The sequence below is a fragment of the Pygoscelis adeliae genome, unplaced genomic scaffold (assembly GCF_000699105.1).
Source record: "Pygoscelis adeliae isolate BGI_AS28 unplaced genomic scaffold, ASM69910v1 Scaffold457, whole genome shotgun sequence".
Lineage (NCBI taxonomy): Eukaryota > Metazoa > Chordata > Aves > Sphenisciformes > Spheniscidae > Pygoscelis > Pygoscelis adeliae.
Window position 1 is genome coordinate 93,631 of NW_008825153.1, and position 13,451 is coordinate 107,081.

The 13,451-nt window shown below is 36.2% G+C and overlaps 1 protein-coding gene across 1 annotated transcript in view; it reads right to left on the minus strand.

Annotated features, from left to right (window-relative positions):
* Positions 1-279: 279 nt before the first annotated feature.
* The window catches only part of AGO2 (argonaute RISC catalytic component 2), a 35,543-nt gene continuing 22,371 nt past the window's right edge, over positions 280-13,451 (minus strand). The window contains exons 12-19 of the mRNA XM_009328419.1: positions 13,319-13,448; positions 11,217-11,376; positions 8,799-8,889; positions 7,429-7,623; positions 6,109-6,243; positions 4,579-4,680; positions 3,552-3,751; positions 280-3,207 (exon numbers count right to left, since the gene is read on the minus strand). Coding sequence (XP_009326694.1) covers positions 3,099-3,207; positions 3,552-3,751; positions 4,579-4,680; positions 6,109-6,243; positions 7,429-7,623; positions 8,799-8,889; positions 11,217-11,376; positions 13,319-13,448 — 1,122 coding nt within the window. The 3' untranslated portion in view covers positions 280-3,098. The remainder of the gene's footprint in view (positions 3,208-3,551; positions 3,752-4,578; positions 4,681-6,108; positions 6,244-7,428; positions 7,624-8,798; positions 8,890-11,216; positions 11,377-13,318; positions 13,449-13,451) is intronic.

Genomic DNA, 13,451 nt, shown 5'->3' on the forward strand with positions numbered 1-13,451 from the left:
CTTTGTGTTTACCTGAGATATTGCTGTTCTTACAAGACATGTGGGAGGTAAGGGGGAAAAAAAAACCAAACCAAAACAGTAGGGTTTTAGGTGTTCGTGGTGGGGTTTTTTTGACAGGAGACATTTTTGAATATGTAATTTATATTAAAAATATTCCCAGAAAGATAGCTGCTGGACTTATAGCACGCTGTACTTTTCAAAGTATATGCTTAATTTTATTTTTTTTATTTTTTTTTTTTTTTTAGAAAAATGCTTTAAATTATTCATTAGTTCACCACTTGGAGGGGGAGGGGAGGGGAAAGGAGGAAGAAATCAAGCCCTAAAGAATTAGCAGTATTAGAGGCTTAAAAAGATCTGTAAAAGATAAAAATGTCCCTAGCCTGAAATGCATATAACCATCCCAAGTTCTTCATACTCAGGGAAGGAAAGCTACACAAAATTTCTCTTCATTCCAAGAGGATACACAGACAACAGCTACTCTCAGATTAAGGGCCTGCCTAATACTCCTTTTCTCACAAAACAGAGCTGCAATGACTATTCCAGCCCAAAGAATACATCCCAGCTAGGATGCAGTGAAGTCCCACAGTCTGCTTCAGAAGATTTGAGGTCAAGACAGCTGCTGCCCGCCTCGCCCCGTCTGACCACTTGTATAAAGTCTTTTATTCCAGATCTGCGCAAAGAGGAAAGAGGAGGATGGATTTCACATCCAAGAGGTCTCTGCATAACGAAGAGCAAATAAACTAAATGGCGTCTTAAAATGGTTGATCTTTTTCCTATTTGTTAATAATAATTCATATAAAAAAATAATTCTCATATAAAACTCTGCCAAATTAAAATCTTCACTGAAATCTGAAACCTCTCAAGCAAACGCACGGAGAAGTGCAACACACCCACCGTGGAAAGGTTTTCCAGTTTAGCAGTACTTTAGGGGAGGTATGTACAACCTGGCTGAAACACAGAAAGACAGACAATACGACCTGGAATTTGCTTTCTGTTATACCAGCATAATCTAAAATCTGGATTTACATAACTATGACCAAGAAGAAAATCTGACCCAGCAGCCTAATCACCGAATTAGAATAATACAATTAATCTATTAATAGATTTTACATTGTTATTTCACCTGAACACCACTGACAACCAACACACTACTACAAGGTGAAGATCTGAACTTGCACAAAGTTCTGTACCTAAAACTCTTTATGCAGCAAAGGTTGGGCATTTTCTAGCTTATTCGACAGCAACTGGTTATAGCCTATCCGGTATATGGCACAGACCTCTGTATTGGTTAAAGCTACTCGCCCGTCTCAGTGGCTAGAGGTAAATGTATTCAAAACAGTGACTGAGCATCTGCTAAGAGAAAATGGAAAAGATGAAGCAAAATGAATCAGTGGAAGAGAATTACGTTTTAAAAACCTGCCTCTCAGCATGTTATTTCAGTTATCCTATGAAAAATAAACAAAATCAAGTCAGCATAAACACGTTTCCTAGGCTTTTTCCATTCTCTTCTAAACCTGCTTGTGGCATCATAATTAGTGCAATGGTTTACATATGTATTACGGTTTTTTTATGAACCCAGTGTGCAAACTAACGGAAGCGTTTGTCTAATATCAGTTTTAATTAATGCTTCTTCTAAGAGAATGGCAAAACTCTCACATTTACTATTGACCTTATGCATAATGAAGAGAATTTCACCTCCCTTCATAAGTAAACTTCAGTTTCTTAAGATTTATCTTTACTGCATAGATTCTCTGACTTTTGTCTAAACTACAAACAGTGAGCCACTCTCCTCTATTAGAGCTCCTGCTTCACCAATATTCAACATATAAATAAAATACAATTGTTTTGTGCTTGAATGAACGTAGAATGTTGGCCTCGTGTGCGTCTCTGAACTGCACAGGTAAAACCTGCTATGTTGTGTGCATGCTTAAAAAGCCTTTCTACAAATTACAAGCTATACAATATACACTGTATGTATCTCTGAACTCTCACAAAGTCAATTGCATATTTTTGCATTTGAAAAGTAACGTCCCCACGATAAGGTTTTAATTTCTAAATCCAACGCATTCTTGATATGTCAACAGAAGTATAATGAGCGCTCCTTAGTAAATAAAAATAAATAACAACATCTAGTCTATCACATTAATACTGTGAAACATATATAAAATTTACATTAACTCAAACAACAGTGAAAAAGGATTGTACTGTATTTATCACCACAGACCCGTATTCTTTAGAGACTTTGGAAAGTAAGTGTCACAGTCCTATATGAGAAATTCTAAAGTTAGCTGTCAGTATGATTAAAAAAAAAAATTCTTTACAAATTTTTTTTTTTTTTTAAATGGCACATTTTCTTTTGCCAATCTAACTGGACCTATTAAAAGCTCAGGTACAAGTTCATTCTTTTTTAAAATTCTTCTTTAGTCTATGAAAAACATTTTCAAATGCAGCACAATAAAAAACATTCAAGAACAAGCGTCAGAAAATACATCTGCCCTTAGACACACAGAGAATAATCTTTATAAGACAGTTGAAAACCAGAATTTTGTCACTCTCTTCTTTTGAAAATAAAAATTTTGTAAATGCATCTAGAATAATCAAGGCTTCTTAAATAGTCAAAAAATGCTTTGCTTTCCTTTGTATTAAAAGCTAATTCACAGCATTTTAGCCCATCAAACTTCAGTATGAATTAGATCTTTCCAAATTATTAAAAGCAATTCAATGAATAGCAAACTGAATGAGGAGTTCTGTGGGTTGAGTTGTTGTTTTGTTTTGTTTCTTTTTTTCCCTAAGCCCTGAGATCACAGCTTTTGATTTAATTATAAAATAGGGGTCTGTTTTATACCAAGCAGAGATTTGGTATAGAGATTTTTGGCAAACCACATTTCCAACAATAGTGGGGTTGGTACAAGAATGCAGTTCATAATCAAGTCTGAAATTCTGGACGGAAGGCTTTCTTGCAAATGGGAAAAAAAAAATTAAGATGCATCACTCATTGCTGGCTGTCACTGTAGCTTGGGCAACTGTTGGTCTAAGTGCAGCTGGTCTCATGTGAATCCAACTCTGTATTGTACTGAGTCGCTAAACATTAAAACATGTCAAGCAAAGTACATAGTGCGCAACGTGTCCTGATGAACTTGAACTGCTTTAGCAAGTGCTTGATGATCTCTGCCATTACTCTGACCGGAAGTGTGGCTTCCTTCAGCACTGAAAGAGAAGGGGGGGGGGGGGAAAAAAAAAAAAAAAAAGAGGAGGGGGAGAGAGAAACCCTATTTAATCTGCCTCTCCTTGCATATAATGTTTTCATATCATTAATTTCTTCTGAACAGAACCGTCAAAAGTTAATTACCCTTAAAACACCACTGAAGTTCTGAAACAGAAAAGAAGCACAGAAGCATACAGGAACATCTACTTTTTCAGAAATATAATTCAGTGGTAAGACCAGATTTACCCCCAAACTGCTGAGGATACTACTGACCCCAGAATTAACAAGCCCACTTTCTTCCTGCTTCCTTTCAAATTCTGTAATAATTCAAAACTACGCAACTCACCTATCGTGTTCTTTATCCACCAGATGATACCTGGCTCTGAAGGCAACCAGGTGCGCGTAATATGCTGGTGCAGGGATGGAAACAGAACGAGTACAGCGTACATACGTATGACACAGCTGGTAGGTAAGAATCTGCAGTTCGTCTGAAGAGAAACGATTGTCATCCCAGAGGACATGGTAATGAGAAGGTCTGCTTGTTCCCTGAAGACAGATCACACAGCATGTCAGCATTTCAAAAACATTTCTTTAGATTTCCACCTCTGCAGGTGAACTGCAGTATAACTGGCTGCTTCCTCAAAGATCACATGTGAGCAATTCTATACACTTCAGCAAATTTTTCCTTTAAAAAGGCAAACAGCCTTCCTCCTTGCTCCCCATATAACTAATCCCTTTGCATTTCTGGATAGGATTGCGTATTTTCTAGAATTTCATCCCTGTTACTGAAATGAAATGATCTTCCTGAAATGCACTTTCATCTTGTGAAACTTAGATCTGACAAAAAGCCATCATATAAAGTAGCTTTAGGCAAAACATTAATAGCTAACAGCAGTCTTAACTTGTGTCCCTATTGAATACACTTTTTTAGACAATATCAGATGTTGGCTTTCAGTACTGTTGTTGATTAAAAGTTTCTGACTGGGAAGAAGAAATCACAAGAAAATGTGAAACTACAACAGTGCTATCTAAACGTATTAATTGTTTCCTAAGAACTGGATGCACATTTTCAGGAGAATTTGATGCAAGAGGCAGCTCTGTAAAATAGTCCAAATACCTTGCTACCATCCAAAGCAGCACACAGACAGGAGAGAGCACAATAAACTAAATGCGCAGGGTGTGCTGCATATCTATTTAGTTTCATTATTTCTTTCAGATTTCGACAATGACAGAAGAGCACTATGGATGGCACAGATGAAAAGCCAAAATACACAGATGGAAGTTGTACCACTTGTCTCCTGTGTAAAGAACACAGGAAATACCAACAGCCAGTGTTAGCTTTGAAAGTTACCATCCCACACAAAATGCTGTACCTGAATACCAGCATGACTACAGAGGTAAAAGTCAAACTCTGATGGATGGGTGATTTTTGTGTCCACTGTGGTACCAGCTGGAATGTTTCCGCTTTTTCCAACCTGTGTGAACAGAAAATGCAAATGTAGTAAGGCACACACAAAGTTTTTTCTTTTCAGCTGTATAGTAAGGAAAAAAATGCAAGGAAAAAAAAAAATCTGTAAAAAGCAAAAAGTCAAGAAAGAATGAGCAAAACTGATTTTTTTTTGTTCAACTGAAAACCTGGAGTGTCTCTACTACAGAGGAAAAAAAAAAAGATGAGCTGTAAAATCTTCTGAGAAGCTACCTACAAAGATCAGCTTTTCTGATTAATGTAAAAAGAATTTCCTGCAACTGATTTGTCAAATTCTTTTCACCTTCCCATTCCAGGACAGTTTATTCCTCTGTAACTTTTCTTGTTTATAACTGGAAGAGGACAATCCATAGTTGTAAGATAGGCCTCTTCTTCCCTCAAAAACATTTCACATCAAAGCAGAACTTAAAAATACTCTTTACTTTAAAACAATTTAACTGTAATCGTAGCATGTTATCAATATAAAAATGACCTTCATGTCAGCGTTAAAAGTTATTAATTATTGCCTTGAAGCCTACTGGGTTTCAAATGTTCACACAGAGAAGCCTGACAGAAGGAAAAAGAACATGAAAAACCCTATCTGTGAACAGAGCTTTGCCATTAGGAACTCTCCATTTACAGCAATGGCTCCATCCTAGACTTGGGGAGTCTCCTCTCCACCCAGAAAGGTGGAAGCAACTATTTCTACGTATACTTCACACAGATGCAACAACAACTGTGAAACACTCATAAAACAATTTGAGATATTCAGTAATACAAATAATGTGTTGTGACACTTGATATGCCCAAACCAAAATCCACATGTTTAAGACATTAGACACCTAAGATCCCTTAAAGGTAGCATTAATGGAAAAGAAAGTATTCTCGAAGTGTAGGTTTCACCTTACCTAACGATTTCAGTGTCTACTGTGCAGGTGTCTACATCCCAGCTGGCAACCCAAGAGTCACTCTACAGTCAATGGCAACCAAACCGGTGAACTCACTAGCGCTAGAATCAGATGAAACGTGCCTCAAAGTGCGTTGGGAATACTAAACAGATCTCCATTTACAACAGAGTGCCTGAGGTAACGGTTCCAGATGTAGACATCTATATTATTAACCCTACACTACTCAGATCAATCTCAACCCTTGAGGATCTTGAGACAGGAAAAAAAAAAACTGAAAAGAAACCTGAAAACTTTGATGAACTTAAAAAAGGATGAACAGACTTGTTGAAAGGCACATCCTGCTGACGTTTCATAAAAGCCTCTTGCCAGTTTATTATATGGGACAGAAAACGAAGGTTTTCCTTTCCAGGCAGAAAGATCTCACCCACTATATTATGCAGTTCTTCAAACAAGTCTCTTACTGCTTATTTAAGCAGTAATAGGTAACTTGGCTGCCTGCTAGATACTTGCCCGTCACAATTAGAACATACCCGTTCGTTTTTATCTGTACAGAAGAGTCTGGTGTGATGCCTTTTCTGCACAACTATAAATGTAATTCCAGGCTGGTAATCCTTTTCTAGTTTAATGCATGCTTCTCTGATAGCCAGTAATTCATGATGGAGAACCTGCATCATAAATATAAAGATGTATGATGAAAAATAACTATCTTACAGATTACTCTTATTTATCTACAGATTACTCTTATTTATCATGTTCCTTCTTGCGTTGTCACTCCGAGTAATGAGATGTGAAAGCATGCAGGACCAAACCTTAAATTCTTCACCTAATGAGAACAAATTAGATCACCAGTTTCCCGAGCCAGGCGAGAGCTGGTTCCATATTTGTTCAGCTCCAAGCACGAGACTTGGACTAATAAGCTGTATGTCAAAATCTCTTTAACTGCCAAATACAAATGAACATTTAATTAGGCTGTTGAATAGACAACGGCCTAATTATTATTTTTCAGACTAGTACAAGGGATAAAATCCAGAATTGCTCAACTGCATGCTCCTTCCCAGCTTTGTGAACTCTCATGCAGGACTACAGGCATCAATAAAAACAGAGAGGGGGAAGTGCAATAAAACAAAAAGCACTGATTTGGGTTAATTATAAATTAAAAATTCAGTGAAAAGCAGTGATAAATGGGAACAAAAAATACCAAAAGTTCATACAAAGATTATTCTATTAATTCAAGTTTACTAAGTGACCTTTACTCCCTTCCCCTTGGATTTTGAGAAGTTGACTGAATTCTGTATCTTTTAATTTACATATAAAAATACTGGAAAGGGAAGTGTATGTATAAAGTATCTTTAAAATATATAGAAAAATATTGCTTACAACTACCATATTTTAGAAAAACAAAATAAATACAAGAAAGTATTTGTTGAATTTTATCAGGAATGAATTAAAAGTGACAGTGTGAAAATACAGCATTTATTAATCCTGTTGAAAAAAGTAGGAAAATTAACTTACACTTAGTTTTTCTTTACTGACCAAGTTCTACGGGATACAGTTTGACTAATCTATCTTGAATAGGTCAGAGATGTTGAAGACAACTTGAGTGCTAAACCTATACTTTATCATTCATAATTTTGCAGAGGGAAGTATTTTAAAGGGGAAAAATATTTTTAAAAAATCTCATGAAAAATATGAAAACACTTTCCCTGCTCTGCTTGGTTAGAATCCAACAAGTTTATTGAGGGAAGATTTATTGAGGGTATACTTCTTTTCATAACTCCAGCTACATAAAACTACATTACTACCAGACAACTACATAATCAAAATCTCAAAAAAACAACAACAAACAAAACCTGTTGAAACTGCCCCTCAGAAACGCCATCTCTGTAGAAGATTATACGAGTTGGTTTAAATCTGGTTGATTTGTAGAACTGAATAAGCAACTCCCTGACCATGGCAGCCAAATCCTGAATGATTTCTTGGCGGTGCTGCTGGACCCGAACAGTGGCACAGTATCGATTAGGATGAGCATCCATGCTTCCTACAACCTGTTGAAAAAAATGCTTATATCAAACCAAACTTAGAAGCACTTTAATAAAGGTATTTCATGAAGCTAACTGCACTATCTTTTTAAGAGTATCTTGTAAACTAAGGAGTTGACCGAGCAAAGATGTAGTCAAAATCATGATGTGCTTGGAGAGAGCTTTGAGGTTAGTCTACCTGTGGTAACATACCCCGCTGAAACGGAAAACTCATTTTAAAGCTAAAAGACTAATTTCCCATTTGCACCCACATACAGTTAAAAAACCAAATACAATTTGAAGCACTGATACCATGAAACCATTGATTTAGTTAGGACTGCAGCATAGGAATTTGAACTCCTGAAGACCAAGTGCTTTTCTGGGACACTGTGGATGAATCCATAAAACTGAAATGGTGAGGCACCACAGAAATACCCACACCAAACAGACACCGCTCGCCAAGGGAAGGGATTTTTCTGTTTATGAAACATCAAAATTCATATATTGTAAAAGTGGCATGGGACTTAAAATATTAAAAATAAAAAGACAAAAAAAATCCAAATTCCGTATGTCAAAAATCATGCCTAAGCACATCTCCACCCAGTTTTCCCTGGACACGTGTGTGTAACTTTTTAAAACAGGTATTTGTTTATTTAGCACCACAGGCTAAGATACCACATATACTGTCACCAAAGATCTTAATGATTAAATGAGCCAGAGCAGCCATTACAGGTGTTTGACATAAAGCAAGTCAAAGGCCTTTCCCTGTATTAAACAGTAGGAATACATTTCCAAGATATTACTGCACATTTTGTGGTTTTTGGGGATTCAAGCTTCCTGACAACACAACTGAGCCAGCCTAGTTCCCTATCAGTAATAGATAAATTCTTAACATTTTTAACTGCTGAAAAAGCAGATTTAAACATGCACCAGCTTATTACAGGTTGCTGATAAATATCAGCTAATAGAAAAGCTCCTCTGTGCATTAGCAGCTCAGGCATTTTACAAGCTAGTACACAGATTTCAGTAATTAGTATCAGAGCAAGCTCTCCAAAGTTTCATTAGATTCCTGCAGAAAAATAATTTATAAGACTATAATTAGGCAATCAGAAGAAATGACCACAAAAGAACTGAAAGTAATAAAATGCATTAGAGCAGCAGGAGAGAGCAGGGGTTAAAGATCATAACACAAATTTACTCACTGCAGCAATGGAAGGCTTTTTTCCATCTCCAGCTGGCGGATGAGTTACATCTGCACCAAGGAATATGACAGGCTGTTGAAATACTGGTGGTCTGATAAAGAGAAAGCAAATTTGTAAAAGCAGCAAGGCTTACGCTTAATAAAGCACATTGTAACTCAAGTAAATAGCACTCTATATTCTTGCAGTGAGTTAGTCAACAATTTGCACTTGATCAGAGTTGGTCACTTGTACTGTGACAGTAATTAGAAGTCCTGATTAGGGTTCTCGTACTAAATACTTAGGCATATTTTTAAAGTGTAGCTAATTGTTACTTTTCATTAAAAAATGAGTTAAAAAAAATCCATTTTTTTTTTTAACTTGGAGAATTGCAGCCTTTATTAATTAGACCATATAAAAGAATAGAAGTTGATTCCTTAGCATCAAATAGCATCTGAGAAAATTAAAGGACTGTGCACGTATACAGATGCTATGATTTTGTTTCTGAACAAAAAATAGCATTGATAAGGAAGTACAAAAATTGTGGATATCATAGGTATTATTTTAAAAGTAGATTTTTTAAAAATTATGCTTCAAAGTTTTAAACAAACCTTTAAGTTATTAATCCACTGCATCAAGAGTGGAACACCAAAGCACAACATTGGAATTTTTAAGCTTCAACTCTATTCCTTAATAAAACAATTTTAAACAGGAAATCTTAGGCCACCAGAATTTTTTCATGTGTATGTGGGTGTGAGGGGGAACAGTTACGTAGATAGATTCAGCTGTTTTCAGACCTTCTCTAAAAAGGAATTTGAAGGTAATTATAACAATGTAACTCACAACGCAATTATACAAATAAAAAGCTGTTCTATTCCCGTCCCCTCAGCCAACAGAAAATAATAATTAGAGAGTTCTGTTTTAAATACCCAAAACCTGCACTTTTCCAGAATGCCTAGGTGTTGTGTGTAGTTGTGCCATTTTTTTTTTTCCCCTTTACTTAACTCCATTTTCATGACTGCATAGTTTATTGGTATAATGAGCAGAATTCAACTTTCTGGCCACATTATTGTTCTCAACACATGCCACTTAACAGAGACCTTATGTTTATGAATCCAGCATAAAACTACTTATACAGTGTGTGTGTTTCTGTTTTGTTTCCACAGCAGTATCTTTAACTCCTTTTTGAAAAACAAAACCAAACTCAAAAACCAACAAAACCCACCACAGGGCCTTTTTCAAATGCATGCTCTGTAATATGATGATTTTTAGTTGCTTTAATAGGAGTCTCCAACAAGCACATTACCCAGGCTGAGTATATTTAGTTCAATAAACAGAATTTAACAAGATAACACAAAATATGTATCTCTTCTGATAACATGTTCCTTTTTTCCTTAAGTACTTGTTGTTGGATTATTTTTCAGCAGCTGCCTTCTGACTAGTCTAAATACATCGAAATGAAAATTTGCTTATCTGTGCAAAACAGAATGTTGACTTTGAAACAGGCTCCCAAAAACGATGTAGCAGGTTATTCCCTGAGCTCTCTCTGCAACTTGAAATGCAATGATTGTAAAAACGCCACCTTTTTACTGAGGGAGAAACCTAGTTGTTCATTTTGATTAAAGTAACTTTATATATCTTTATACTAGCTTTCTCTATCCTGCACAGGTAGACAAAACAAGCTGTATTTTGTTCATTCTTCCATTAGAATTTCTTGTCACTGATTTTTCAATGAAACTGATGAAAAGTTTCAACTTAAGAACATTTGTTTTAAGATGATACAACAAACTAAATTTGGTCTTTAACAGCAAGGTCTCTCCTTTTTTACAAATAAGAAGATGTTTATTTCACTCCCACTCAACCATATGCAGGACTTCAGTGACATGTCAGATATGGAATTCAATAGCATCAAAGCAACTTCACAGAATATAGTCACACTATAACTAAAACTTAGCAATGTAATACTAATAAGAAATCACGAGGTAAACTGGACCTGGAAACCAATTAAGAGTTTTCTGCTCCCAATTTTTGTTTTTTTAAATATCTATGTAAGTTAAGACATACAACAAAATGAAGAATCTTGGCCACAATTAAACTATAAAGGAAAAGGCACTACTATTCAAGATGGTCGCTATCTGTTTCTGAAAACTCCAGGCAAATAAAATATTATAAATTTTTCATTCAAATGAGAGTTGTATACTTCAATGGTCAGATTGCAATAACAATGTTTTAATTATAAATTTCAACTGGAACAAGTACTCCTCTCCAGTCTTCGTAACCTAACTTTTGTAGGACTATTTATTAGAAGCCAAAAGATAGTTCGTCTGAATAGTCACTTAAACTATAGTGTTATGACTACAGATAAAAGCACCCAGTTATCTTAATATGATGCATGTTCTCTTTACAATACAATACCCTCTTCCTCTTTGAAAGATGGCTTACCTTCCCTGTGGCAGTAAAATATTATTTACGCCTCCTAATTTGACATTTATTTTTAAGCAAAGGTTAGACAGAGTTTGCGGGGTTGTTCTTTGCACATTTTTCATCTGAACGCACTGCGTAGCCATTCCCAGCACAGTGTCACCAACACGCTTCACCTCCGCTGCAAAATGAAGAAAAAACAAAAAATATTTGCATATTGCAAATCAAACAGTGTACGAGACATTAATTCAGTGACAATTAACTACACCTAGAGTTTTAGCAAAGTGGTCATTAGGCTTAAAGAAACAAGAAGAAACCTAACCCCCAAACCCAGCCTCCAGTAAATCTCCTCCCAGTTCTGTACTGCTCCACCTGCCGACAGCGCAGTAACTGGGTCCTAAATATAACTAAGGGCACCAGTGGCTTATTTTAACTAAGAATTTTTTTTAAGTTACACTAATTGTAATTTTAGAATTATAGCGTTTTATCATCAGCATGGAAGAACCTTTGGCTACTGAAGTAGGCAATGCGGACAATATTAGGACGATGAGCATTTGTTTCATTATTGAACACTGGACTAGTAACGCAAACTTAATAGTAATGTGCTGAGTAATATTCAGCCAACCAGTTTATCAGTTCAGCACTGCAAGTTTAGCACTTGCATAAGAAGTGGCCAGTTTAGCAAAGGATGGCCCATAAAAACTCCAAAAGAAATTCAAGAACTGTACTATTCAAAAGGTTAAAACGAATCCTATTGTTAACAATAAAATTGAGACAAAAAGGTTTTAAGAGAGCCATAGTCTTCCACTCAGGAAAAGAAGAAATTTAGGCTCCAAGACAGGCTCAGAGAAGATGTAACCACCCTTTGGCAACAGGAGAGGGAAAGGGGCTTTTTGAGGAGCAGGGTGAGAAGAGGAGAAAAGACAAGACTGAGTATAGGAAGTGCAAGAGTATGGAAGAGCGCAGGGAGAACATAGAGAGAGATGATTAGAGAGGGCAGAAAGAACTATAATTAAAGATAATGACAAGGAAAGCAGATGAGAGTGGTACCACATCCTCTCAGTGGTGAAGCAGAGGGAAGAGTCCCCTTTTAATGCCAAGCAGGGAAAGTGAAAATGTCATTTTGCACTGAATCTCTGTTGAACAAATAAGAGATGAACCACTTCCTTTGAAAGGCTGAATTCAAGGGGGAAAAAGGTACTATTTCGTTAAGGTTCCTTTTTTAATGTTTTTTAGCTTATATGAGATAACCTTGGGAAAAGAAAGTTAGGAAATTATTTTCTGCTATATTAAATTGGTGAGGGATGGGACAAAACAAATCTACAGCTGCTTAGTAGATCTGAGCCATTAGAGAAGAGAGAGTCCATGAAGCTAAGGGAGAAAAATAGTGGATACTGCTCCAATCAGGCAAGGTAAGTGAAAAAAGGAAGGCAGGATAGGAAAACAAGCAGTCTTGCCTATAGGAAGAGCTAGTTAAAACCAAAATGCATGGTTTATCTAAAACATATTAAAACCTATGTATACGTGCTATGTAAGATGCACTAATCGTCAATTTGTTTCCAAAAAACAGTTTAAGTTGCCGAGTTTTCACCTTCCATGCATCTGTGTCCTTGCAACCCAAGAGTTAAAAATCTGAAAGAGTAGGAAAAATCCATTGGCAGAAATCTTCTCCTTCACTCAACTTTTTTTGCCAAAGGGTGATGGCATGAGTAAGCAAAGATGCTCTAAAAGATGTTCTAAAAGCTACATGGCTCTTGAGGTCATTACTTCTTCAATCACTTGGAATTTTTAGCATGCAAATTATAGTATGTTTTAATCCACTGCATATCAATTTCACAAAAGCCCTGGGGTTTAGCCTTCTCACTCACAAACTGCCTCTCAAATGCAACCAACAGGAAGAATGTGGAAAAGCAAATTAAAAGCATAGACAAAAATGCTGAAAAGAATTAAGGTCTTAACATAAAACATTACGCAGCACAAGAATAGTAATTAATTTGTAGCCCATTCCCTAAATGGAATTCATATAGTTAAATCAGAATTAAACTTCTCTCATTCAGATACTTCACAAAAATTACATGAAATTGCAACTGAAACACACGCGCTCATGATTTGCACTTACTGACCATAGACTGGCGTTTTTCCTGGCAAAATTACTACAACAAGCTGCAGCCCAGTATAAGTGTTCTTGAGATGTCTGAACATGGGCTCCACACTGTCAGCTCCCTGCGCATATTTACAGAAGCACGGCTGCCCCTG